At 41.5% G+C, this 26,995-nt stretch overlaps 11 protein-coding genes and 1 long non-coding RNA gene across 13 annotated transcripts in view; 7 read left to right on the top strand and 5 right to left on the bottom strand.

Annotated features, from left to right (window-relative positions):
* Positions 1 to 26,995, top strand: part of LOC145707066 (uncharacterized) — a 42,974-nt gene that overhangs the window by 786 nt on the left and 15,193 nt on the right. The window lies entirely within an intron of this gene.
* On the top strand, positions 2,398 to 5,657 carry LOC145707171 (protein sprouty homolog 1-like). The gene is made up of 2 exons (XM_081784659.1): positions 2,398 to 2,600; positions 4,692 to 5,657. The coding sequence occupies exons 1-2, from the start codon at positions 2,581 to 2,583 to the stop codon at positions 5,401 to 5,403; spliced, it is 732 nt and encodes a 243-aa protein (XP_081640785.1). The 5' UTR covers positions 2,398 to 2,580; the 3' UTR covers positions 5,404 to 5,657.
* Positions 6,121 to 7,215, top strand: LOC145708088 (uncharacterized). Its single transcript, XM_081785710.1, has 6 exons — positions 6,121 to 6,311; positions 6,358 to 6,498; positions 6,542 to 6,656; positions 6,701 to 6,769; positions 6,814 to 6,903; positions 6,947 to 7,215. The coding sequence occupies exons 1-6, from the start codon at positions 6,156 to 6,158 to the stop codon at positions 7,144 to 7,146; spliced, it is 771 nt and encodes a 256-aa protein (XP_081641836.1). The 5' UTR covers positions 6,121 to 6,155; the 3' UTR covers positions 7,147 to 7,215.
* LOC145708971 (uncharacterized) lies at positions 9,302 to 11,158 on the top strand. Its single transcript, XM_081786663.1, has 4 exons — positions 9,302 to 9,529; positions 9,570 to 9,710; positions 9,754 to 10,696; positions 10,743 to 11,158. Exons 1-4 carry the CDS (start codon positions 9,383 to 9,385, stop codon positions 11,156 to 11,158), a joined length of 1,647 nt encoding a protein of 548 aa, XP_081642789.1. The 5' UTR covers positions 9,302 to 9,382.
* Positions 11,173 to 11,881, bottom strand: LOC145707700 (uncharacterized). Its single transcript, XM_081785261.1, has 5 exons — positions 11,746 to 11,881; positions 11,615 to 11,700; positions 11,484 to 11,548; positions 11,373 to 11,442; positions 11,173 to 11,327 (listed from the first exon to the last, which is right to left on the bottom strand). The coding sequence occupies exons 1-5, from the start codon at positions 11,790 to 11,792 to the stop codon at positions 11,242 to 11,244; spliced, it is 354 nt and encodes a 117-aa protein (XP_081641387.1). The 5' UTR covers positions 11,793 to 11,881; the 3' UTR covers positions 11,173 to 11,241.
* Positions 13,008 to 26,995, top strand: part of LOC145707067 (uncharacterized) — a 30,248-nt gene continuing 16,260 nt past the window's right edge. Inside the window, exon 1 of the long non-coding RNA XR_014134725.1 lies at positions 13,008 to 13,019. This is a non-coding gene — a long non-coding RNA (uncharacterized LOC145707067). The remainder of the gene's footprint in view (positions 13,020 to 26,995) is intronic.
* Positions 13,964 to 15,241, bottom strand: LOC145707765 (uncharacterized). Its single transcript, XM_081785338.1, has 3 exons — positions 14,860 to 15,241; positions 14,731 to 14,816; positions 13,964 to 14,671 (listed from the first exon to the last, which is right to left on the bottom strand). Exons 1-3 carry the CDS (start codon positions 15,212 to 15,214, stop codon positions 13,982 to 13,984), a joined length of 1,131 nt encoding a protein of 376 aa, XP_081641464.1. The 5' UTR covers positions 15,215 to 15,241; the 3' UTR covers positions 13,964 to 13,981.
* Positions 15,795 to 18,234, top strand: LOC145708306 (uncharacterized). Its single transcript, XM_081785965.1, has 9 exons — positions 15,795 to 16,497; positions 16,550 to 16,652; positions 16,693 to 16,750; positions 16,924 to 17,285; positions 17,336 to 17,451; positions 17,501 to 17,594; positions 17,646 to 17,718; positions 17,778 to 18,037; positions 18,078 to 18,234. Exons 1-9 carry the CDS (start codon positions 15,983 to 15,985, stop codon positions 18,225 to 18,227), a joined length of 1,731 nt encoding a protein of 576 aa, XP_081642091.1. The 5' UTR covers positions 15,795 to 15,982; the 3' UTR covers positions 18,228 to 18,234.
* LOC145706752 (uncharacterized) lies at positions 19,347 to 20,644 on the top strand. The gene is made up of 5 exons (XM_081784191.1): positions 19,347 to 19,421; positions 19,999 to 20,060; positions 20,206 to 20,301; positions 20,344 to 20,442; positions 20,485 to 20,644. The coding sequence occupies exons 1-5, from the start codon at positions 19,347 to 19,349 to the stop codon at positions 20,642 to 20,644; spliced, it is 492 nt and encodes a 163-aa protein (XP_081640317.1).
* Positions 20,834 to 22,427, bottom strand: LOC145706749 (uncharacterized; the record flags this gene model as incomplete). The annotated part of the gene is made up of 3 exons (XM_081784187.1): positions 20,834 to 21,113; positions 21,157 to 22,044; positions 22,088 to 22,427. Coding segments are annotated over 2 exons (693 nt in total), but the record flags the coding sequence as incomplete, so codon positions are not given.
* LOC145706747 (uncharacterized) lies at positions 22,498 to 25,000 on the bottom strand. The gene is made up of 3 exons (XM_081784184.1): positions 24,890 to 25,000; positions 22,761 to 24,809; positions 22,498 to 22,695 (listed from the first exon to the last, which is right to left on the bottom strand). Exons 2-3 carry the CDS (start codon positions 24,558 to 24,560, stop codon positions 22,498 to 22,500), a joined length of 1,998 nt encoding a protein of 665 aa, XP_081640310.1. The 5' UTR covers positions 24,561 to 24,809; positions 24,890 to 25,000.
* Positions 25,187 to 26,967, bottom strand: LOC145707482 (cilia- and flagella-associated protein HOATZ-like). Of its 2 annotated transcripts, XM_081785012.1 has the most exons (5): positions 26,797 to 26,967; positions 26,452 to 26,688; positions 26,240 to 26,407; positions 25,641 to 26,121; positions 25,459 to 25,598 (listed from the first exon to the last, which is right to left on the bottom strand). In XM_081785012.1, the coding sequence occupies exons 1-4, from the start codon at positions 26,867 to 26,869 to the stop codon at positions 25,922 to 25,924; spliced, it is 678 nt and encodes a 225-aa protein (XP_081641138.1). In that variant the 5' UTR covers positions 26,870 to 26,967; the 3' UTR covers positions 25,459 to 25,598; positions 25,641 to 25,921. The 2 variants fall into 2 exon arrangements, with proteins under 2 accessions (XP_081641139.1, XP_081641138.1); XM_081785013.1 differs by lacking the exons at positions 26,240 to 26,407; positions 26,452 to 26,688; positions 26,797 to 26,967 and adding an exon at positions 25,187 to 25,354 and having other exon boundaries at positions 25,395 to 25,598; positions 25,641 to 25,944.

Genomic DNA, 26,995 nt, shown 5'->3' with positions numbered 1-26,995 from the left:
AGAAAGAGAACACAATTTCTCCCGAGCATATAATTGTGACTCTTTAGCCTCAAATCGATTCAGATTTGCTTAATTGCTCGAATACCAAACAATCAAATACTTTCTCCACGGGAGCATGAAATTAGCCTCACCTCTACAACTGGGAGCTGGCTTGCTATTTTCTAAATTGCTTTCCATTGAAAATAAAAACGAAATAAAAGACACGATAGAAAGCGGGTCACGAGACTGATAAAGACCCTAGCAAATAGTCACGTGTTGTTAGCGACCACTTCAAGTCATCGAGAGTCTTTTTAAAAAGTAGGCTAAACGGTCTGCACAAAATATTGACAATTTGCCAAAATTAGTACTCGGTCTTCTTTTTGTTCTAAAAAATCACAGCTCTCGCAGATTGCGCTTATCTACATCGATTTTCGCCTTTCAAAGAGGCAATTATGGGATGAAGTCAGAGGGACACTCAATAGACGGGGGTCTCTGGCTCTAAAGTGCCCTGGAGTTAGCTTCAAAGAGCTTTGACAGCTGGCCACTCTCTCGCATTTTTTCTATCGCCCTTGTATTAACATGAGGACCTGGCTCAACGGTCTGGACCCTCAACAATTTTGATAACTAGTCAAAACAAGACTGATTAAAAATATCACTCTTCAACTTTTCTCAGCAGGAATACACAAATTTTCGGACGGTTAGGAATCATTAAAATTTCGTCTAAGTATTCTGGTGCCCACCATTTTGATGGAGAGGCCTAATTTCCTCCAAAAAGCGTGTTGTCAATCAAACTCACGGGACTTGGGCAGAGCTTATGCTTCCCACCAGAAGCATAACCCATAAAAAAGGGTGAAGGTATTAACGAGCTGACAATAAAACAATAATACCCCGTGTGGACATCCGCTGGAGGTGAAAAATTTGACAGTGTACGCGATTTCGGTAAAAATCGATTTCCGATTACAGATAAATTTCCTGCCTGATTTTAACGATCTTTGCGGCAGGAGGCTCAATTACTTCTTATCGAACTGATGTTTCCTGTGGCGAGACTTCTCGATTTCAGGTTAAATTTTTGTATTTACAAAAATTTCGATTTCTGAAAGTCGCCGACTACTGTACTCTTTTATTATATAAGTTATATACTGGCCGCGTATAAACGTAGATCCGCCGAAGAATACAACTGTTCACCGATTGGAGTGATCATTCTGGGATGCTAGCGGAAGCGAGACCGGAAGTGTCGTTTTTGCACACAAAGAACAACAAAATCCGAGCGGCCACAATTGACAAAGGCGCTCTGGCGACTTCCGTTTTGCCGCTGCTTCCGTAGCTAGATCAGTGGCGTTGTTAATTTGCCCTCTGCTTAGATTCCAGTCAAGCATTTGAAGTCTGCATTTGGTGACTTAGGACTCGTAAATCACGGGGAAGGCGCGTCATTTCTGGACTGTTAACTCTTCGTATTAAGTAAATTGTGTATTTACTGATGCGAGGGGTGCGTTTGAAGTTCCGGCGATTTTAGGAGGTCGCCGTCCAATTCCGTCGGATCATCAGAAAGGATAACGATCACGTGACACCTCAAGTAAAGACATCAAGCTTGATAGTGCTCACTCATGTGCGGTTAGTAGGTTACCTTTGTCGAACTTTCAAAGCGAATAAAATCGTGCTCCCGATCTAATGGACTCCGGCCAGCGAAAATGGGTCAAAGCTACCAACTCAGTTACTTTTGCATTACAGTCTGCTTCAGAGATGACTTGCATCATATAACTGATCGGTTCGAATTGGACTTCTTTTAGCAAACCTGTTCTACTGAGGTTAGCTACTGATTTTGAACACATGTACAGACCGACTACAGGTGCTTCTGGCATGAATTCCGCGGCGCAATATGGCTCCACGAAGCCTGTAATCAGCTGTAATCTGCAAAGAGAGTGCAGACATTGCTGACTTGCGAAAAAACAACTCCGCGGGATATTGAGCTCGTGCTAAGGCTAAAAATTGCTTGTTTGGATATTTTTATCTTCTGACAATTTAGCGCTTTGTCTTACTTGTAAATCTATTCACACCTCTTTCGGGGTTAGATCGTTTATTCTTGACTTTAGTGCAGAAGTACTGAATGTACAAAAATTACGAAGCGAATGTAATATTAGAATTGTTCTAAGAAGGATAAAAGTAACCATTGCATCAAAATAATAAGTTTTCAAGTAGATTCTGATTTTTTGAGATAGGGTGTGAGTTGGCATTGTCATTTTAGCTATGCATGTAAGCCACTTCCTTCTTTAGCACCTTGTACTTCCGGGCAAGAGTTGCGCTACTTGCGCGGTAGAAGCGCAATTCGCTCGGCCAGGCTCTGCGCCTTAGCGCCCTCATCGCCGCTTGTAACGGCGGAGCGCGGCGTTCAGCGCTCTAGCGCGACGGTTGAGGCGATCGTCTGGCCGAAGCGTTTGTTTCACGGAATTCCCTACCCTCTTATACCTTTCACCTCAAAAACCGAGAAATTTTGAAAAATCAGTCGTTTTTAACAACGACCTCCCGAGAGTCCCAGCTTCCAAAAATCAGAAGATAGAACCGAAGAACACATCAAACAGAGCTTTATGAATTTGTGAAGAAGAAATGTCGAAGCCAACTTTTGTGTAAGTAACAGTTTCTTAAACGGATAAGTTTACGGTGGCGATAAAGCTTTATATATATAATCAAAAGCGCGACTGATAGCGTTTGTTTGGAATTCCAAGTCTTAATATTTACTGCTTTCGCTGGCCGGAAGTAAGCCATTTTTGCGCGTTCGACTCAGAGTGATAGCTTGTGAAAACTTCCGCTTTCGAGTAAAGTTAAAAAACAATGTTCCAGCCCTTCTTTCTCGAGCGTGAGCAAAAAACTTTTCCCGTTGGGCAAAATTTGAGGGGTGACATTTTTACACAATAAAAAAGGTATTGATGTTAACCTTCAATTTTTATTGACATTTTTGAAGCATTGAAGAACTCGTTCTCGCGTTTGGAGAGCATGCCTCTTGAGCTTCAAAAAATGACCATGTCCTTCGATAAGCATGCCAAATGAGAGGAAGTCGCCTAAAAGATTTTTTATTCACTGGCGAATTCTTTTGAATTAACATCTCAGAAGGACCGTGTAACATGCAAATACCGATGGAAAGGAAGTTTTGTTGCGGAAGTAGAGTAGGAAGCGGAAGTAAATGGAGAAAGCACGGACGCTCACGGCGGCCGCCAGAACTGACCCTAAGCGGCAGACGGAAAGCGGCGCGACACGATGTCCGATGATATTTCCGACACGGACGTCGACCACCGAAAACACTCAGCCATTCAACCTTTTCCCCGATTTCCAACCTCCCCATCCAATTCCAAGCTTGCTATTTACTTCCATATCAGAGATCCTCGACCGCGCTCTTCCGAGTCCGCGCTCTTTCGAGTCCTCCTCTGAGCTTCAAGGAAAACGCCAGCGAGTAAAGCGGCTTATCTTTAATTTTAATGGGTGAAGTAACGAGGGAATTCGCTGGGGTGGTCTCTTCGGCTGGAGGTCGGGCGTCCGTTCTGGCTCTTCGGATTAATTTAACCGGATGGAGACTGGTCAATGCAATTTCCGGCGACGGCCATTTGTGGTTGAGCAAATCTCGAGGCGGAGGCAGTTTCCGTTTCCTCTACTCGCGAACATATACATATAAGTTTAATTTATTTATTTACGCGAAAAGTGGGAGAGGCGACTTCCAGTCAAATCGAGCGGCGTCTGATTGACTCCACCGGAAATGAAGCAGCGACTCAGAGCTCCACCACCGGCATGGCGGCGGCGGAGTGCACAGGGCGCGCCGGAAATATCCCCACACACTTTCGAACAGCCACATCGAGCTAAAACAGGGAAAGAGGGTGATAACTATCGCCGCGGTCCCACACGATATCAGCGAGCGTACTTCCGCTCAGCGCCTACGCTTCCTGTGGGCATTTTTTTGGACACACACAGCCGAGTTTTTTAGAACTTCCGTGCAAATATTCGGACGAACAAACTCGGAAATACGAATATCGCGAGTTGCCGAACTACTCTTTCCGAAATGAAGAGCGCCCGTGAGAAGCGCTGGTGCTAGGCGCCATACGCGTAAAATTTAAGCTTCATGAAAGCGGAAGTAAGGGCTTAGCTCTGAGGGGAAATGGCTAAGGAGCCAGGCAGTCGCGCCACGATGGAACTGAAACGGAGTCATTGAAATTGCCACCGAAAATAGCCCAAAGACTTCCTAAATTAATCCCCCTTTTTAAGATTTTGTTTTTTTTGCCAGCTATTTGCCACGGTGCGCACTTTTTACAACTATATTTTTATCCCGTGGCTGGAGAATGAGTGATTACTTCCGACTGACAAGTCCATTTATGAGTTAAGTGGATAAAGGAAGTAGAAATCATCTGAAATGTTATCACACTCAAGATAATCCTCACAGTCTTGCACCTCCTAAATCAAACCCATCTGCGCGCGGCAAGTGATAAGTTCAGAGGTGGAACTTCGATAATACCCTAATATTTCCGTTCCTGCCGATTTCCGCTCCATCGCTCAGAATATGTTGCTTCTTGACTTTTATAAGCTGACAAATAAGGGGGCCAATTTTACGTCACTAAGTGAGCGAATAACTGCCACGAGCGTAAATTTTCTCTATCACTAACTATCGCGCTTAAGATTTACGCCACTGTATTAACTTTTTTATAAGTTGAACAAATTTCAAAGTGTTATTTCAGTGAAAAGAAATCAACAGGCCGTCTTGCTCGCCCTCAACCCATCGCCATCACCAACAACTATGTCGAGGAGATGTCAAGCTTTCGCCCGACCGTGCCTCCACGCCCATCGAAGCCTCTACATCTGAGTCGGGTGCCGTCGCTGTCCGGCTCGCTGGCCCTTCCTCCACCCGTGCCCCCAAAGCCAAAGTGGCTGCGCGCGTCCAACCGCGACGACTCTTGCCTTCGAAGCTCGCCCCTGCCTAGCGCTGCGATCTGCCGACCTCCGACGCTTGACGAGATTCTCCGCCGCGAGGTTGTTCGATGCGAGCCGGTTCGTCAAGAGTCCCAGCCCCGCCCCGGCCGCCACGGTTACCTCTGTCCGCAGTGCAAACGCTGCACTTGCGCCAAATGCACCGTGCCAAGGATCGACTTGGAAGCATCGTGTCACCCTGCGCAACAGGCTGTTGACAGGGTAAGTTGTCTTTGGGCGATAAAGGCATGTGCATATCATCTCACCTACGATGAGGACTCCCATTTGAAGCGACAGCTGTCAGACACGCCGGCCTCTTGCTCCCAACAGGGCTGTACATTTCGATGGATGCTCTTGGGCGCAGTCACGATGTTCCTTCCCTGCTTAGTAATCTATCCCATCTACAAAGCTGGGCACTGGGCTGTACAGCGCACGCAAAACGCACTTCTACCTGGCTGTAAATGTCCGCATAACTGCAAGTAAATGTCCCACTGTCAAACCCAATCAAGACAGAAAGCTTAGCGAAACAAAACACCACAAACGACCCTACTATCTCTCTTGTGTAATTTGGACACGTACTTATCCTGTTTATTTATATAAGTGTAAATATTATAAAAGATTTTTTCAAGCTTCTGATTTTCTCATTTCAAACAGTTCACTTGTAAAACTGCATATCATGTTCGTCCGCCCGAAAAAACCATCAACCAAATGAATAAACAAAATGATGACAAACACAAAGAAAACTTTTCAGCCTCATTCTTCATTAATCTTAAATAATAACAAATATAGCTCTTACCAAGAAATTAATGAATGAAATTCATGATGTAAAACAAAATTAAGGTGATGTCTTAAGTGTGTCCGAGAGCGCGTGAGTTGATAATTTTAAATTCTCTCGGGATCATTGTGCTTCAACAGTGGTGGAAGTGACTTTGTGTGTGCCCGACTCCTTCCTTCCTTCCGCAAAACCTCTCGACAAGGCTTTATCAAACTTGTAGTTTCCGAGTCAAGACGTCTCGGAAGTAGAACCAATTCCGTTGAAACACCTTCCACGGCCTCTGAATCCTTCAAATATTCTGTAGGCAGCTTGCCATATTTGGAAGTTTAATTCAACAAAACTTTTCGTAATTCGAAAATATGCTGTTTTTATTCTTTTTCGCAGCTGGATGGAAATTTCCAAAGAGTTTTCGATGTTTTTGCTTTGAGACTATCAGTCGAAGAGAGACTCAGAACGAGAAATGTGGGTTTTTATTTCAGCTATTTTTTCCCTCGGAGCTTCTTCCTTGATCCCTTTGGCGCGCCATGATAGATATTTCACTACTGACTCAGGGAACTACCGATCCGTCTGGTACGCTCAGGATCACTTTACCAACCATTGCTACCATCCATGCAAGGTATTTATAAAAATAGGGTTTTCAAAGAAAGTTAAAAATTATATAGGATTCTTGGTATCCTTGGGATAACCACGTAGCTACTGTTCGCCATTGCTCCTATTGCGGAACCGGAGGTCAATGTTGCACGGGACGATGGCACAAATTTCATTTGCACAATTGCTCGCCCGAGTTTGAACGAGCTGCTGAGGTACAAAAGAACCCTTTTTAATTCAACTTTGATCATTTTGCAGGAGTTTTATCGACAGACCGACAATGCCCATCACGTCTGCATTTACTTTCAACGAACTGAATTAATTCCAACAACTTATACGACTATGACCACGACAACGAGCACAACAAGCACTAGTAATTATCTTATTCATAAAATATCGCAAAATTTTTTTTTCAAGCTACCACTACTACTACAACAACAACAACAACAACAACGACTTCCATTTCTACGACAACTACTTCTACAAGTAACCATAATGTATTTTCTAAACATGTTTAAAATTTATTTCAGCAACAACGACCTCCACAACAACAACCACAACGACCACCAGTACGACTACAACCACCACTACTACTACAACAACGTCGTCTACTACCTCAAGTAACTACAAAGTCAAGTTTTTTCAAATAATAATCTTTTCAAGCGACCACTACCACCACAACCACAACATCGACCACTTCCACAATCTCAACTACCACAACTTCCACAACTACTACCACGACGAGTACAACTACAACTTCTACGGCCACAACAAGTACTGAAAATCCCACAACGACAACTACCCAAAAAGCTACGTCTGAAGAAACTTCTGTCGCAGAAACTGAAAGTTTCCACATTGACTAAGATCTGAAATTGTTAAGTTCAAAAGTTCAGTGCGTCTGAGGTATTGAAACTCAATCTTAAAATACATCCACAAATACATAAACAAATTTGTCTCGTTTAGGTTATCAATTTCTATAAAAAATTTTGAGAAAAAACGCAATGAAAAATCTCGAAATGAAAGCAAGCATAAGGACTCCTCAGGGTTTCGCTTTCAGTAAAAATCTGTTACCTCGTTCCCATTTTTTCTCAATCAGTTTCTGCTAAATAGAAACTGTTCCGAAATTCGGAATACCTTTCCTAAGTTTATTCGAGTAATAGATAATCTGTTCTCGAATTATGAATGTGTTCGCAATGCAAAATCCCGAACTGATAGCTAACATGAAGGGCGCCGAATTTTGTCACCTTAGTTTTCCCATAGAAAAGAAGTGGTTCGAACCGATGATTCGACAAATTTCTTTAGTTTTTTTTTCCATGCTTATAAGACCTTCATTTCTTTCAGAAATCAAGCAAAATGAAAATCATATTTTTCGTATATTTTGTCGTTCAGGCCTACCCTATCATTCCAAAGAGACGCTTAGTCGCTGGATTAATCGACAAGGAGAATCAGATGTGCTTTCAAATTACACGTGACAACGGACAAGTGAACATTTCTTATCCTCATTGTCAGGTTCGTTAAAAGATTGGCTTTCTTGTACCTGTTTATAGAGCTTCGTTTTCCCCTGGATTAACGAAGAGACTCATCCGATCTGCAGCTTTTGCGATGCTAGCGATAGATGCTATACGGTTGAAACCAGAATCTTACGAATACTGCGATGGTCACAATATGGAGAACGAGCTCAACGACGAATGAAGATCTGGGCGTACTTCTGGGCTGTTATCGAAGGCATGTTCTATGGTTTTTGGTTTTATATGAATTGGAAAATAGCTAAAATAACAATGCAGGCTCTCCTTGTGCTCGATGAAATTGAGATTTTGCCAAATGAAGTGTTCATCTTCTACAGAGCCTTGACTTTGTGAAGGTGAATCTTACGAGTCCAGCATTTGCGACGAAATCCATTTAGAAATTAAGGACTTCTGATGAGAAACTTCATCGGCACACTTGTACATAAAATGATACCGACGCCCTTCAACTGATATACAAGAAAGAACTGAACAAAACTGTTTATTGTCTTCATTGTCCCCATTAATGCAACAAAAGATATCATCCGTTTATAAATAACTGCCCTCTCAAAATCGCTTTCTCCGCAATTTGTGGACCACAAATAAAACAAGAATATCACTAAATACAGTTTGTATTATTTCAAAATGTCCCTGCAGGAGAAATACAGTATCTCAATGTGTAACATGTGCTACAAAAACAGTGAGTTGAAAAAGCTGGGATGCGATCTTCTGTTTTCGCTCCTTGATGTTTCTCATGCGCCGTTCAATCTTGCGCAGTTTTTTCTCTTCATTCGTCTTGTCTTTCGCACAGCGCTTGAGGATTTCTTCTCGTTTTACTTCGTCGATGTTTTTCTTCTTTTGCACATGAGCTGTTCTTTCAGCGATTTTCCCCAATTTTACGATTTTATGTTTTCTTCTTCGAATCGTCTCTACAAGCGCTTTCTTACATCTGAGGAGATGTTTTTTAAGCTTCTTTATCTCCGGCTCCTTTTCTTTTGGTATCCCGTTATCAACGATGTTTCTCACCCAAGGTTTGAACTCTTCCTTCGTGATTTCATCCTCTCCTAATGAATCTTCCGACGTTTCGGAGTCCGACAAGTCCGAGTTGGACGATTCCGAGTATGGCTCTATTTTTCGACGTTTTCTTTCAGGAGACGAGTCACTCTCTTCGGTTTCGAGCGATTTGTCCTTGTTGTATTCCTTGTACGTAACGATAAAGTACATTTTTCAATAAGGAAAAAACTTAGACAGCGAAATCTGGGGTAAAATCAGTCTGCACCCGTTTTGACCGGTTTTCGAAACTGTTTTAGCGGCCAATTGCGTCGCTAAAATATCAGATGAAAATCGAGATTTCTTATCTGCGTATTTTCAGCATAACAATTTCTGTCTAAAAAGACTTACCCTAACCCTTACCCTAAAGGAAATGAATTTACCTTCCTTTCTAAACTCATTGGGTGATGAAGCGGTTGATAAGACTATATGAACTATATTTGTGAAAATGAAAATAACAGCCGGATTTGCAGCTGAAATTTTTGACTCAGGAGATTTCATAAAAGCGAGTTTGAAATTTTAGTTTTTAGCTTTTGATTTGCAGAGAATGTTTTTTCTTTTAATATTTCCCATACTGAGAGCTGAGTTTTACGGTGTGAGGACCGATGCAGGCGTGAAAGTCTTTGGAAACAAATGGACGACGACTTGGGAGATCGGGGATAGCTGGTGGGACCAGTGCTATCATCCCTGCAAGGTAAATCACACATTTCGAAAGAGAAATGTTGATCATTTAGAACTCCTGGTATCCATGGGTAAGCGATGTCGAAACAGTTCGCGACTGTCGCTATTGTGGAAATGAAGGTCAGTGCTGCACCGGAAAGCGATCAAAATTTGCGCTACATCGATGTCCGAGAGAATATGAAAAAGCGGCCGAGGTTTGTAAGGTTAAACGAGAAATTAGGTGAATTCAAAATTTAGATTTACTACCAAAATACAGGCAACGATGCTCATATGTGCGTTTATTTCGCGGGAGTAGTTGAAACGCCAACAACAAAACGAAGCACCACGACAAAAACAACTACAACTACGAGTACCACTAAAACGACAACAAAGACTACTTCTACATCTACAACAGCGACTGAGACTACCACAACAACAACAACGACTATGATCACGACGACGACTATGACAACTACCACCACGACTACCACGACTACGACCACGACTACGACCACGACTACGACCACGGCAACGACCACCACCACGACTACGATCACGACCACGGCTACGACCAAAACCACAACTAGGACTACGACGACCATCATGGATACGACAACAACCACAACCATAACTACGACTACACCAACGACCACGACTATCACAAAAACAACCACGACTACCACAACAACAACTACGACTACTTCAACGCTAACTACTATGACTAGGAAAACGACAACTACGATTACGACGACTACGACAACAACAACTACGACAATTACGACTACGACTAAGCCTATAACTACAACAACAAGCACAACAATATCGTCAAAAGTCACCACTGCTACTGCTGCTTTAACAACAACCACAACCTCAACAACTACAACTATAATTACACGTTCCATGTCTTCGACTGTGTCAACAACTGCGTCGACTAAAACAACTACGACTAGTGAATCTCCGGGCACGATTCCAAGTTCTACCACTTCCAAGACAACAGAAGTTAAACTCGAAGACACAAAATTGCAAAACACTAATAAGATATTGCTAGCAGAAGACGCACAAAATGTTTATGTCGCGGTTAATGATAGATTCGATTTCCAGAAGGCTTATTGGAAGTTCAACACAAAAGTGAATGGGATTTTAGATAGAACAGTGGATGAAGATCTTTGGCTGAAAATTAAATACTTCTATCAGTCTTTAGGTAAATCACGCTATTCTTTAATCATATTCATCATATTTAAATATAGCTCATCTTGCAGAGCATTTCGAGATCCACCAATGCCCTGAAACAATTCCATCGGACCTTACATCACTTTTCCAAACCGTTGGAGAAATGCTTAGTACTCACAGAAGACACATCATCGGGGGCGATTTAGAAAACATGTTTCCATTAACAATTCATCGCTTTGAAAACTTCGATTACAACTACGACGATGCAAGTTCTGTAATAATTGTGGAAGACGGGGCTTTTGATCAAGCTGATCCATGCGAATCATTGGATGAACTCACAACAATGCTTTGGGATTTATTCGATACCTTGCCGTCCTGTTCGACCGAAAAACGAGTCAAAGCAAGAAAATCTGCTCAGCTTCAGGTGAACTACGCTGGCGATATAGTAAAAAGTCACTGTACCGAAGAAGGATCAGGCCTGCTAATTTATTGAATATAAAATACTGTATTTTAATGAAAAATACACCTACTTAAACATAAATCTTTGTATTCTGTACAAATTTGTCAAAAATGGAGTCAGAGATTCCAAGGATTTCTAGCTCGTTTCGCAGCATCAATAGCATCCTGTGGCAGGCGTCGAATATCACGATTTGACATTTTCACTAGAGATAAATATTTCAATATGAATGCATAATTTATGCCCCTACCAAGCAGTTTGTTGATATCTCTAGTATCTGAGGACAAATCAACGATCCTCACTTGATTATCACGTGTCACCTAAATTTGATTTACTTTTTTCTGTCATTAGTCATTTTTACCCTTTCGAGTGTTTCAACGCGTCGTCTCAGTCCTCGGCATGTTGACACTAATCTGTTAGATGCCTGTATGTGGGTAAATTACTTGCAAGTTTTACTTTCGTCTAAGCAAAATAATAGCTGCCCCATTTCCTTTAGGGTAACAAGGTCTTGCTCGCATTGCCTGTCCATACGCTCTCGAACTGCTAGAATTCGACTCATGTCGGATGGACTCAAAATACTGAAAATTTGATCAAATAACCGTTATTCAGTCTTCATAGTGTACCTGCTGGTATTATTGGATTTTGACCTGAAATTCTTTTGTGTGTTCATGTTCAAACTGTCAATTCTCTGGAACTGGGTCTGATGCACGTTGGGGACTCCGCGAACTCAGAAACTCTTGAAATAGAGAGCCTTTCAACACTCTTTTGCGAATCTTGCAGCAATCAGGAAATTCAGCTTTCATCATGGTAATAGTGCGAGCCACAAATGTTTATGAGCAGAATATTCACACTTACAGGTGTACATAACTCCCTAAAAGCACGGTTTAGTACAGATTTACGCTGAATCTTCTTTTGAATTGAAACAAAAATTTGCAAAAACTTCCGGGCGGCATGAGGAATCCCTATACTCTTCACTGTTGTCCAGGCAGTGTCGAAATAATTTATCCTCTACTAGTGGGGACCCGAAAGAACCTCCAGAGCTGGCGAGGCTCGTCGTCGTTTACGGTTTTTCTCGACCGTTCGTTCTCGATCGAAGTCTCAGTCATTTTACCTCAGTCATCAGGTACTCAGATCAGATCTTGCTTTCTGAACTTCAGGAATTGTCCTGAAGTTACAAAGCACGGGACAATTTGAAAGTTTGACGATGAAGTTAGGCCTCAAAGACAAGTTTTTTCGGGAATCGAACAAGACTCGATGATTTTTCATCGCTCATCATGTCCGAGCCACGTCCTGGACCACCAAACCAGGCGCCCCCGAGAATCTCAAGAATAAAACGGTTTTTATACTTAAATTTGTTAGAACACCATCGGTTAATTTCATACCCGAAACCAATGTTATTTTTTATCAATCGCAAATCAAACGAACTCGCGCGGGTACGTTAGAATATTTATAGCTTCGCAAGTAAAGAGGAACAACTGAATGAGTTTGAGGTGATAAAAAGAAAGATCAGTACTAAGTCTCAGCCGACGACAGGACTGTTGATTGATGAGTCTCATCCTCAACACGATCGAAGAGATTGCAGAAACGGAACTAAATTATTCATTGGGAGAGTGATTTATCTATATGAACTTTCCTCGCCTCATCGCGCAATCACAGCTGTTAATAATAATTCTAGCGCCGCAAAACCTTGTCTGTCATTCTAAATTGCATCTTGCGCATCTTCCAAGAATCCAGCTCGCATAAGCTTTACGCAAAATTATGCAAAATTGGTTTTGAACTATGATGACAGACTTTTAAAGCTCATTAGACAACGATTTCTGTTTCGAACTAAAATAATTCACCAGGAACCGTGTTAATGCGGACACGCGGGGGTAAAACCGCACAAGAGCATGTTCCAGTTAATCAAAAAGAAAATCTGCAAATTTTCACCAAAACGTTAACGGCTAATTTGATAATAGAATCTCGCATTCTTGCAAGCTTCGTTCATCGAACTCGCTATACAAGTTCTTTTTTTTTTATAGAATTTTATTGTAGATGTAAAAAATAAGGTGGAAGAATAAATATTTTACGTTTTATAATAAATAGAAATACATAGAAAGTTTCAATCAAAAAGGGGCGGCATTTCATCAAAGTCAGGTTGCGAATAAATGATGACATCGGGATTCTTCATTACTTTATCTTCTGTGGCGGCTATGTCGTCTTTGTTATTTTCATTTTCAACCGTGTCAACTGTGGGGGTTTCTTTTTCGCACTCCTCGTCTGTTAGTTCAATTTCGTCAAAAGCAGGGTAAGGATCATTTTTATATTTCTCCATCCATGTCATGTCATGTCCTTCCCTTATTTGTGCCGCGACCAAAGCCTCATACATATGTTGTCCATCTATTTTGTTGGCTAGTTGGAGTCGGTAAGGATCTGGCCATGTTAACTTTTTAATTCTTTCTATTTCTTCGTTTTCTGCTCGGATAACAGCGGCTCTCTTTGCCATTTCCTCATCCGACATATTATTCACGATAGACATAGGTGTCGCATTTTTACCATATTTCTTCTCCCATTTGTCCCACCATTCCCAAACACATTCTTTTTCGACTTCAGGCTCAACGATTTCCCGATTCTGGAGTTCTCTGAGTTCCATATATGACATGCCCAAATATGAGTTAGGTATTTTGATCATTTTCTTCTTCTTCTTTTCTACATTGTACTCCGGAGCTGCACCAGGTTTGTCCATATTAGCTTCGTCAGATTTGTCCATATTTGCAGCACCAGATCTGTCCAAGTTAGCTTCGTCGGTATTGTTCGTGTTGGCTGCATCGGGTCTGTCGGGATTATTATTAGCTTGATTCTTTGGATTAGCAAGTTCCTTTAGACGTCTCCTTTCACGTCTTTCTTCACGTCTCCTTCGGCGTTCGTTTTTTCGGCTCTCTTTTTCTCTCTTTCTTTGCGACGTTTATCTTTTGCTATTCTATCCCTTTCTTTTTCCTCGTCAGTTCTTTTTCTTCCGATCCAGTAACCATCGATCTTGATTCTCTCCGGTTTTTCAGGTTTTTTTTCTTCTTCCTCATCTTCACCTTTCTTGTCATTTTTGTTCTTTCCCTCTTTATCGCTTTTTTTCTTGCCCTCTTTTTCATCATTTTCTTCTCCCTCTTTTCCGTTTTCTTTTTTATTTTTATTTTTCTTCTTCTTTTTCTTTTTCTTCTTTTTCTTCTTCTCATCTTCTTTTGGTTTCTCTTTTACTTCCTTTGGAATATGGTAGTATGAAGGTGGTATCCGAGGTGGTTCTTCTGGTGGGTGCTCACCATATTCTTTCAATAATCTGGTCATCACGTCGCGATAATCAGCAGGTCTTTCTCTTTTCATCATATAAGTGTAGGTCGGAAGAACGCCCTTTCTCCTAGGCTTGGGAAATCCAACTTGCAAGTAAACATCTTCTATATTACATCTGACCCATGGTCGCTCGCTTGATTTGAGTAAATGCATATGCTCCTCAACAAATATTCTTTTCCTGTTTTCTATCCACATTCGTTCCGCCGTCTCCCAGGGTGTTTCTCCTTCCTATAACCATCTTGTTAACAAAACTCAATTTTTGTCTTTTATAATTATTCATTACTTACGTAAATAAGCGTAGACACTTCAATCAGATCATCTAGATGAATGGTTTCGGCAGAGTATTCACGCAAACCAGCGTTGAAGCCGTTTTCTAAAAAAAGAACGGTAAGTCTTAAAAATATTGGAACTCTTACTATCAAAAGCGCGTCTGCACTCTCCCTGAGTCCATTCCATCCTCCCATCAATCCAATATTTAGACGGTTTTACTATCCCCGTCAAAGTTTCATCCCAGTAGCCACGTTGTTCAATGGGTTCATACATTCTGTTAGGCCATTCAGGTATCATCTCGTCATCAGTAGAAGAATCAGAAGAAGAGTCCGAGGTAGATGATTCGTCAGAAGAACCGTCTTTCTTTTCGTCTTTAGTTTCCACCTTGCCTTCATGATCCTTTTCTAAAACGATCTCTTCTTGCGCGCTTCTTGAGCGTCCCGATGGCTCAAGTTGGTTGTTCCCGACGCATCCACATAAAACATCTGTTACGAGATCCATTTCAGAAATTTTCGTTATCACTTTTTCCATCCTGCAACAGGCAATTTAATTCAAATAACTTTTTATTTTATTCGGAATAAGGCTTCTAAACGAACTTTCTTTTGTCTTTGTTCTTACCTTGCAGAAGCATGGAACTAAATGATTCGATATTCGGTTCAGATGAAGAAATCAAAAATAATTCTAGAGAATTTCTTGCTGTTGGCTTTCATCAAGTTTAGCTAATCATTATAGTAGTTCCTGTAATTCTCCGCTAAAAATATCCCGGTGACAAGAGCGTGGTTATCACTAGACACCACCGGTGACTCTCTGCCGCCCCTTTGTGGTCACAGATATTATCTCTCTCCGATCGGACCATTGATTTGTGCATTTATAAAATTGTGCTTTGCAAGAGTAGAAGCTGCTGGCGGCGAATTAGAAAGCAACTTGAAAGCTTTCGGATTGATGGTGAAGAAAGAAAAATAACTCAGAGAAATGAAATTTCCGAAGATTTTCTTGCTCTATCAGGAACGTGTTTCATTAAGAAAATAGTCCGTCACAATTAACAAGATAGAATTCAATAGTAAAACACAATGAAAGGCAGTTTCTCCATCAAAAACGCGCTGCCTCTATGATCGAGAGCACTTCTCGAACAGTACTCGAATTGAAATTTGGAAAGAATTTCGTTATCCGATCACATGTCAGCGAGAATGCCAGTATCGCACTGACTGTACCGGATGGTCCTGGGCGGGCCAGTACGCTGAGAAAGCGTATTCATGTTACCTTTCTTTTATGTCTGTGTTTTCTGAAAATGATTTGGAAACGAGGGACTTTTTCATTTCTGGGCGGAGAGAGTGTACAACTGGCTTAGAGTCGCCTACTCAGAATGAGAATATCCCTGGCACGTGTCTCTACAAATCTGGTATCGCTGGCTACGAGATAGGCGAAAAGTTCGATGATTACGAGGATTTAAATTTGGGAATGCTCGAGCCGCCCCTGACCAAAATGGTCTTCTGGAGATATACATGTGCAAAACCTTGTCTCGGAACCAAAGATATTCCAGGTCGAAACGGACACGTGACGAGCTTCATGACAAAATATGATTCTGTGAGATCTGGTTTTCACGGATTTCCTTTACTTGGAGGCACAAGAACGGCGATGAGGACGTTTTTCAACTTCACTAATCGCGACGATGGGCTTCTAGAGAACGAAACTGCTGCGGAGCGAATTAGAAAAGTAGAGGTCGACCTATCTGCACCTCCATGGGGTGCAGTTTCTATGATAAAATTAAGCACGACAAACGATCGGTATCAAATTAAAATTAGCATAAAAACGATTTGCTTACTTTTTATCTTTTAGAGCAGAAATCAACGAGGAGAATTTCCACTACGTTGGTTTCATCAAGTGGTATCACTCTGGCTTCCTTGCGCTTAATCCTCCGGATGCTTTTCCAGATATCAAAGTATACTTTTAGTAAAATAATTTACCTAAAATAAACCTAGTGGCACGTAAGAGCATTCCACGGATACATTGACAAGGCGGGATTCATCAATGGTATGGGTAAGTGGGTCACAAAAAGGCAAAAGCCTAAATATGCAAATGCACGAAATCGCAATATCCGACTGAGAAATTATGCGCTCCCTGTGATTAACTTTCCATTCATTCCAGTCAAATTAGATTTCCCTCATTTTGCATTTTTAAATATCAAGATAAATACTGATCATACTCGCAAGGTGTTTATTGGGCTCCCGATAGTGGCTGCGAAGAAGTTTTGCAATTGAATACGCCGAAAACGTCAACGACGCTTCCTTCAACGACGTTCGTGGATGAAAGAGTTTTCGACACGGAACCGACAACAACTGCAATCTTCACGACTGAAGAGATTAAAACGACGACACCAAAATCGCCCCCTACGTCTACCGTATCAGCAATCGAAGATCCGCCGCCAACAGCATCCATATCATCAACAGTTACGGCGAGCACTCAAAGCCTTCCGAAAGAATTCAACGGACTCGTAAATCAAGCTGCGTCGAGTTTAGCATCAGACGGATGTTTGGTCGAGTCGCAGGCTGACTATGAATTTCAACGCTGCCAGGTAAATTTTTTATCAAATCTTTTTCTTCATTCAGCGACTCATTTTCAAAGCTGGACGGAGTCGTAATCAATACTCGCGAGGATGGCTACGGAAGAAACATGGCGAACTTCAAATTTCCACCAAGAACGAAATGTCGGGTGATCAAGTGTCGAGCAGAGTTCGGCGGGTAAATCTCTTTCACTCTAATTAGCTCACTTCGTTAACTCCCGTTTTAGACCGTGGACGCGCAACATGCATTGCAAATGTGACACGTTTGGTTGTCGTTGGATATCGATGAAATTCCAAAGTGACAAAGCTGGTCTTAGTCCGGTAAGGACACTCTTTAATGAGTTTTTGATTACCCTCAACGTAACTGTTTAGCGGACGTTTTGGGACCGACCGAAAGAAATTCAGAATCAATCGCCTGAGCCTGTTTTGACTATTTGTCATAAAGGTACCGTTATTAAAAAACGGTTATAATCGTGATATCTTCATCTATAAAACTAAATTAAGGGTGCCCGGCGCTCAATGAAGATATCTTCGACGTGAAACGTTATAAAATAATGAAATCGAAGTTTCGTGAAAAATTCGGAACCGAATACAAAAATCTTACGTCGCCCAGTGGTGAAAGTCTTTACCCCGTTAAAACACTCGTTACATCAGGTAGGTGCAAAAACGGTAAGAGAAAGGGAGAGCTGATTTTCAAAAGAGCGAAGTGCTCTTGCGGCGCCTGGAAATATGCATCATTGAGAGAAAACTGGGAGGAATGCAAGGTAAGTCTTTCACTTTTAGCGTCTTTCTACGTATCTTTAGTCCCTCTGCAAGAACGGGGTTTGCCAGGGGAAATGCGAAAGAGATGTGTATGCATGTCGATGGGCGATCTGGAAAGACGCCGCTGGAAACGATCCCTTCGCAAACGACGAAATTTTCGACGAGTGGGTGGATAACGATAGATGTACATAAAACAATATTTTCCAGCTTTTGTAAATATGTGAATAAATTGTTTATAAATGAGAAAATATTTATTGAATTTTCATATCATTTTGAAACGGGAGAAGAAACTGCTTTGAAGTAATAGTCGGAGATAGATCGCTTCTGTACGCGATTCCTAGGAGTCGCTTGGGTAACCAAAGGATTGCTAGTCGGGAAGACAAAAATAATCCAGGATAAAATACAGTTGTCTGATGCCAGTCTTTCATTCAATCAATATCACGAGGAGCACAGAAAAATAATCCCCACTGTCAAAAAGTAGGTAAAATCGGTATAAGGATCTTGCAGCTTTTAAACAAATTTAAAACATTCAGATCTATAATTTCAGGCGTTCGAATTTTCAATTTCGCAAAAGAAATGTAATCAAACTGAGTTAATCCAGTACTTTCGGCGATTTTTCTAATCTCGTTCATAAGATTAATTTGATCTAGAATCACAACAGAACAGTTGTTGGGTAAAAATAAATCAGAACTGAAAGCAGAGTGGTAATTGTTTCATCATACTTATATATTAATACGGACCGCGACGATTACCGAGTGTATTGGAGTGTAAAGAAAGATACATCAACAGTGTTAGTGGACTTACATTCACATTGTGAATTTTGATTTTCTGAAAAATCATTATCTGGTTCTACTGTAGCGACGAGGAAGAATGAGCCAAGAGAAAGAAAACGAAACAATTTACGTCGACATCGGTAAAGATGAAGAGCCTACCGATGTCTGAATGAGTAGCTTCTTAGGGACGAAATGATCTTTAAATTAATTGTTTTGCATTAATAATCATGCGTTCTGTCTAGCATTATTATATAGTATTTTGGATCCTGGGTCACAAAAAGTATGTACCGTAAAATTGGCTTCGTTATCTCAAAAGATATACGTGCATATACGGTAAATTAGGTCATTAAATGCAAATAATCATTTGCGATCACTCAAGTATACATAGGTGCCATGACGGTAATTCAAAAGCTTCCTCCTCACAAAAAAATGGTAAGAGCGGCTCTCTCTCTTCCCAGAATTCACCTTCTGGTCTTACCGTTTTTTCGCGAAGAGGAGGTCTTTGAATTGCCGTGATGGGAACTAATTATACATACAGATGCGGAGCATTATCGTTTTTAGAGTCCTGCGACTCAGACTCAAACGAAGGGACGAGCCCATCGGGGAGCAGCAGGTAAGTTCTTTTTAGTATTAGTAGAACTATTATTTTCACGCTCGATCGCAGATTGTGCTTCAATCTATCTTTGAGACTTTCTTTAGCAGTTCGGATAGTAGCTCTTCGAACTCCTCAGGCGACAGCAGCAGGAATAGTTCCGACAGCAATGACGCAAATGGAAACAGAGCTGATCAATCGAGTTCTGGATCCAGTGGTTATGGGTTTCTAATGGTCTATTTTTTCGTTATCATTAGCGGTTGGCCAAACCCATGGAAGTTCAGAAGACGTCCGCGAAGCAATAACGGAAGACGTTCGATTAAGCGAAGAGTACCGCGAAAAGCGGCGAAAGAACAATGAAGCCGCGCGACGATCGCGAGATAAAAAACGCAAATACGAGATTCAGCTAAGTCGGGATTTTATCGTGCATTTACCTTTCTGAATTTTAAAACGCTTAAATCCCAATGAAGGGTCGCTTCATGTAATGTCGCGATTCGCCATTCATTCGTAGCGTAATGGTTAAACAAATTCTCAAGAAAATCAAAATGAAAGTATTTTTTTTATCTTAAATTAAAATTCGAAGCCATAATATGTGTAGCACCCCGTGAAGTTAGAAGAATACGTTCTTGAATTGAAAGAAGAGAACGACAAGTTTATAAGGTAAACCTAAGGGTTTTTCAAAAGTCAGTGAGCATCAAGACCGAAACTCAAAAACGATCAAAGTCAATTTTTCAAAAGCATTATAAAAGAAGCATTTTATAATATAAAATAATTTGAAAACTATCCTTCTTAAACGTTGATACAGAGAGCTGATGTGTGCCCAAATGTCCACTCAGGAAATCCAAAGCGAAATCGAGGAAGACTCATCCAAGAGCACTTCTTCGCCTGATGAGGGCCAAGAGTAAGTTCCAGACGTGATGCGAAAGCTAACTCTCTGCAAAAGACTCTGCTACCAAATGGACTCTGCGTTCAACAGCGCCCGTCGGAGCTACAGCGCATCTCCTAGTTTCTATCGCACCTGGGAGGCCGACAATTCATCATCGTAAGCGTGCGTCCTTTCTTTCCGAAAGCTATGCACTTTTAGTTGCTCATCCTCGAGATCCTCGTGTACCTCTTCAAGCTCGCCAACGAACTCCCCGCAGCTCTATCCTGACACTTTTCCAGTCCTGCATCAAGAAGTCGACTCTCGAGCTCTCATCCTTCAGCATCTCGCCGCTCACATCAACACTACAAGCCAAGCTTAAAATTCCAAACATCCTTTGAAAGAAAAATTTTATCACTTTTTATAAGCTCCTAATAGTTCTGAAGAAACGTTCTAGGGAATACAGGAAACGACTTTTCGCTCCCTGGAGAGACGTTTAGAATATGTTACCTTCCTGTTCGCGATTTTTATCGAATAGTTTAAAATAAATAGTTTAACTTCCGAGTAGATTAAAACAGCAATTTATTTCAAAAATTTCCATATTTACATGTGCTTTGAGGATTGAGTTAAGCGACTGGTGTTCACCAAGCCTAGCCCAGTCTCCCGTAATTTGGACGAATTACATCGGGATCTTCAGATCGCGCCGAAAGGCCAGAATCGCGAGGCCAGAACATTTCAATGAATTTCCTGTTCTGACAGGTTGCTGTTTCAAGCATATACGCTTCTAAAGAAAGGGGATCTGACGGAGGTGCCAAATTATCATCATCGAATACGTTTTGTTCGACATCACACTTAACGTGAGATTAGATTAATCTTGCAATATAAATTCCGTACCATGGAAATGTCAGAGCTTAAAAAACCGTTTCGAGCGCCGCTACGAGCCATCGGCCCAGAGACAATTTGCTGTTGCTGCAGCTCTCCTTTCTGGCAACATGTTCTACTGCACTTCTTGTTCATGTATCTCACAAACTTGCGAAGACAGTATCCTTTCTCGCCCCAATTCGAACATTTATCATTCTGGTCCTCATAATCTTTTTCAAGTTCAAACTTGCGATCGAAAATAATTTATTCAAAAATCAGTTGAAAAAACTTATAAAGAAGCATTGAACTTTTCCTAGACACGCTGTTTCGCAAAGGCCGTTATTACAGCTCGCAGTTTCCGACAATTCATTGCTAGCTGCGTCAAAACGGATTCTACTTTTTTGACCGGCTCCGCATGTGGTGCTACATCGTCCCCATTCGGACCAATTAGTGCCACAGCTCAATGTCTTTTGAGTTTTCATCAAACTTTTCATGCGCTAAATAGACACTCTATATTACATAGAGTTAAGCAATATTAGCTGCCTTTTCTTTTTAAATATAGCCTATATTATACAAAAATAATGAAAATCCTTAACAAGTCAGGCTCATTTCGCCATCTACCATCGGTAAATAGCTGCCAATTCTGTGATTCGACTGGACAACGAGTACCCGCTCGTTGGATCGAATAAGCATATGAAAACACTTTAGTCGGATCGTTTCCTATCAGCCAAATCGTCTGTGACTCTGTTGGGTGACTGTATATAAACAAATTGCCCCTCAGTGACTTGTATGCAAGCGTATCATGCTCATCATAGATTTTGTAGCTGCCAGCAATAGAGTTTGCTTCCTTGGACGTGGTTTCGATTTTCATAAACTGACAGCACTCGAAGCTCGCACATTCTTCGGTTGCACATTCGCGATCTAGGTTTAGCGATGTCAAAATATTAGTTCATGTCAAACTTGCCATCTGTAAGAAATTCTGAGCAGTCAGTTGCTACTTTGCCGTCGTCGAAGCAACCCCTCGAACGAGATTGGCGACCCCCACCGCATGAGGATGAGCAAACTGACCATTCAGTCCATGTTGACACGTATAGATTCCTCACTTTTGCCGTTGTAGTCGTCGTAGTCGATGTAGTTGTTGATGTCGTCGATGTAGTTGTTGACGTTGTAGTGGAAGTAGTAGTTGTCGTTGAAGTTGTTGTGCTTGTTGTTGTTGTTGTTGTTGTTGTTGACGTCGTCGTTGTTGACGTCGTCGTTGTTGTCGTCGTCGTTATTTTCTTCGTTTTTGTGGTTACTTCTTCACGATAGATTCATACAATGAAATTTATTTGAATTATAAATTATGATTTATAATTATTGATGGAGAATACAAAGCTAAAGATATAATTGCGAAATCTTTCCTTCAGTACACTTGTATTCATACTCCGTTTCGACGTATTTGCCGCTGGTAGCAAGTCGATAAATTTCTTTGTGATAAGGACAGAATTTGTTCGCTTCTTCTATTGCCTGGAAAGCATACGCGCTGTTGCCCGATAGTGTTGGGGTAACAAGCCATTTTGGCCCGCTAAATCGCTAAAAATAATTTGTATATAAAAATTTTGAAGTATTGCGTGTTAGTGTTTATTCGGATCACTTACAGAAGAATGAATGAGGAATATTTCGTTTCCGCCCACAATTGCTTTGAATCGCGCATTGTTGGAGAAGTCATCTTCAATGCGAGACCAAATCATCGCAGATTCTGCAGAGTTCTTTGCTTTCATCGAAAACTCTTTGCAGCAACAGCCTCTTGCTTTCAGAAGACAGGATCGCGATTGAACCTCTTCCTGTTCAGATTGCTGACTATTTCTCGTGCGTGTTTGCGTTCCAAGACAGGGATCATTCTCGCTGAGCGATGTAGTTAAACCACTCTTCTGTGCGATTTTTGAACAAGCTGACCAAGTTGACCATTCGAACGGATTGTCGACACATTTAACTTCAAATTCAGGCTCTGGTCTTCGCCAGTAACCCTTTCCACTGCTTTCATCATAAATTTTCCACTGATTTTTTCGAGAATTTGCGGGGCACGCGGCTGGATCTGCACTTAAAATTCCTCCACTTGGTTCTCCAACCTTCTTGTTGACAAACCAAATGTTGTACTGTTCGTTGGATAAGAACCAGAGGTAGTTTGTGTCTTCTGGTTTCTGATAAAGTTGCTTATATACTTTTCGCTTAGCTACTTTTCCGATGCCGAAGTCAATTCTGTAAATGCCTTGTCGGTCTTTCTGGAGAGAATCTCCTGATATTTCAATGAACTCGCAGCAAGCGTGACACGAAAGACCTTGGACTTTATCTTTTTTAAGAACTGGTAGCAGCATGTTTCTTCTTATCCAATCTTCGTATCGAGATACTTTTGTATAAACACCATCCCATTTGCCGCAATCGTCGCCAAAACTGACGACACCGGCGACATACCAATTACAAGACTCGCAACGCTGACACATAAGTGGACCCCCAGAGTCACCCTGGCAAGCATCTTTGTAGATGAACTCTATTTGATCCAAGTTAGATTCTTTTCCGCAAATGTGATCTTCTACTCGAACTCTCGATTGAAGATGTCCTTTCACATCGTAATTGGCCTTACATGCATCAATATCGGAAATAGTTATAGGCGCATCTTGAAGAACGGCAGACTGCGTGTCGTTCAGGGTTTGACCCCAGCCCGCGATGAAGCATTTTGTTCCGGCAACAGGCTCTTCGAATTTAGGTAGACAAATCGGCTTGACATAATCGCTGCTCACAATATCAACGGGGTCGATTTGGACCAAAGCAATATCGTTGAATAGACCTTCGCCTTTATAATTATCATGCACAACAATCTTCTTTGGCACGAGTGGAACGCGATGCATCTCATCGCTGTATGAAAGACCGGTGTTGTACACACCGGCATTCATTTCGAGACAGCCATCGCAAGTTTTAAATCTGTCACCTTTAGTTACAGAAATCACGCAATGTGCGGCTGTAAGTACCCATTGGTTTGAGATGAGTGATCCTCCACAAAGACGGGGGCCAAGTCCATCGTTGTTTTCGTATTTAATCCAGACGAGCCATGGCCATTGTCCTCTCGATGCATCAGATCCTCCAAGGATTCGACCTGATCCAGCGCCAATGAGACCTTGTTGCCCACACGTCTCATCATTGTCAATTTTGCAGCATCCATCTCGATGATAACGTTTCATCTCATCGAATCCACAAGATTCTTTATTAGCACAGAAAAAGCCACCATAGTAGTTTTGGCACTTGAGATCAAGATCATCACATTGGGCCATCTTTGTGGAGTCGAGACATTCATTCTCGTCGATGCATCTATTACTGCCGGATAATTTAAAGCCTGTATGGCATGCACACTGCGCTTTTTCATTGGTTTTTATACACCGTTGCTCACATTTTAGTCTTCGCATATCTGAAGAACCACAGGGCTCGCTGCTGCTTGTAGATGCTTATCATGGGTCACTCAGAAATTCCCTGCAAAAATATATCCACTGTGGATCACTGTGTGATTCTTCGATAGAGCTAACTCATTTCCTGGAGCTGCAGATGTTCTGGAAGATGAATAGCATAATCCGCAAGTATATTTACATTCACTGCCGTAGGCAGAGCATAAACCCATGTTCTTCAATTTGTAGCATACGGATCGATCCGCATTATCACTTTTATCTGGGTTCGAACGTAGACTATCATTTTTGATTTCTGTTTATATTTTTAATTAAAACACTATCAAGCCCAGAACCTGCAAGTCTGTGCAGCGGCGCTCCCAGCCAAGCAAAGTAGGAATAATCTCTTTTCCATCGATTCCTCTTAGTTTTTAACGTACATGTACTTTTACGACATACAAATTTACTAGATCATCTGAATGTTCAACTCCTCCACCGCCAATGCCGTGCGGCCTCGGGCAATTTGGCCCGTGAATCACCGAAGAGCACTTTTCTCCGAAAACTTTCACGTCATCAGACACGTATCCTTCCATCGATAATTAGTAGCCTCATTCGCATAATGTTAGACACCTGCTTGTATATAAACATTGTTAAGAGAGTATAAAAATATATTTCGGGCAATAGGAAAGAACTTATCGGAAAAGGAATTTTGCAAAGATTTTAGTGAAACGTCTTCGATTTGAAGAAGTCGAGTTTTTGGACTTCATCCGCTTCGGAATCGTTGTTGTTTTTTTCCTCTCGAACGTATCTCCGGTTCACTCCTGAGAAATTCCGAACAAGGTCATTTTAAAGTATACTTACGGGATGAAATAAGCTCAGCATAAACTCGATGTTTTCGGTGGCTCTCCAGAAGTTCTCTTGCTCGAAGACGATTCTCAGATATGTTTTTCTTTCTTTCCTCCTCTTCTGCTACTTCCTTTTGGTATGATCTGATTTGAACGAGGTGGAGTGATCTGGCTGACTGTATTTCGTGACGGCTCAAGCGCGAACTCTTCTTTCTCCCCGCTATTTTTCGTAATCTCAAAAAAACACACACATGGCACTTACCGGGAGTAGCTGTCCTCTGGCGCTGCAGAATATCAGGCTGATAAAGTTCCGATTCGATGGGAGGAGAGAGGGAGAAGCTCTTCCAGAACATTTTTGAGACGTCTACGTCGAGTTGCGAACATCCTGACATCTCCACACTTGAGACCGAACTCATACTAAACCGGTAATTGGAAATTATAGGCCAAATTTCATTCAAATATCAAGGTCGTCGTCAGGGTCATCTGAGTCCTCTGAATCAATCTGTATGTTTCCTTCTTTTCTCCTTCCATGATGTGGTAGTGTCACTTTTTTCGGATTAAATAATCGATACTCATAAAGTTTATGACATAAACACTCAATATTCTCTTGTTATTTGAAATCGTTCCTTTAGCTCTCTGCTTGATCTCGTCCATTGTCAGCGATAAGTTGAAACTGAGTCCAAGTTGATCGTGTCCCACGCATTCATTCTCCTCTTGAGAAAAGAGCTCTTTGTCTTTCATCTCTTGAAAAAAAACAATTATCGCCTAATAGCAGCTTTTCTAGCGCCAATTTGATGCGCGGAAATATAATTACACGAGGAGTTTCGCATTCGAAACATTTCGCTCTTTGTAACTTCTCACCTGTGGCAACAAAGAGGCCCTTTTCTGAAATACGAAACGACTCGATGGAGGAGTTCTTCTTTGCTCGTAGCTTCGACGTAATCACCTGTGCTACGTTCGATCGGAGCATGATAATGTTCGTCGGCGCTAGGTTGTTTATCTTGGCTGCAAGCAAATCGCTGTGAAGGACTGAAAAAAAAGAAAGCAAGGAAGTCATCATTGATTTTTTTTACCTGCAACGAAGCGATCCGTCAGTCGGGAGAGCCACCAAATAACATCTTCGTTCAGTGGGTACAAATCGGCGATGTAAACCCAATCACTTCCAACCGATGGCGGCTTATCTTCATTTGCTTTCCACGTGATGTAACTTACTGGTTTGAGTATCTTCTTCCTCAGCAGCTTTTTCTGTCGCGAATTTCTGACAATAACTTGAATATCTGTGGCAGTGTTGTTCAGATTTATCAAATGCGCTTTAAATCGGATCATAAATACCATTTTCGTCGGTATTTGAAAAGAGCTAGAATTTTTCCTAAGGAAAAATAAAGTTTATTTTTCTTTTATTATTTCGAATCCGGCGCCTAATAAAGGTAGGCCCGATCTGTCCCAAGAGTCGAAGATGAGCGCCGATTTGGTCTCTTTTAGCAGAGCCATGATCACTTGTTGATTGAGGTTCGCGCTGGGCCCGGGGCTGATCCCTATTCTGATCTCACTGTCTCGCTCTCTTTTTGCCCTGTTCCCTGGGAAAGGGAAAAAGCAGCGCCCCCGCATTCTCGTTTC

Source organism: Oikopleura dioica, chromosome XSR, assembly GCF_907165135.1.
Source record: "Oikopleura dioica chromosome XSR, OKI2018_I68_1.0, whole genome shotgun sequence".
Lineage (NCBI taxonomy): Eukaryota > Metazoa > Chordata > Appendicularia > Copelata > Oikopleuridae > Oikopleura > Oikopleura dioica.
The sequence above is the reverse complement of the archived record's forward strand: the minus strand, read 5'-3'. Positions and strand labels throughout refer to the sequence as shown.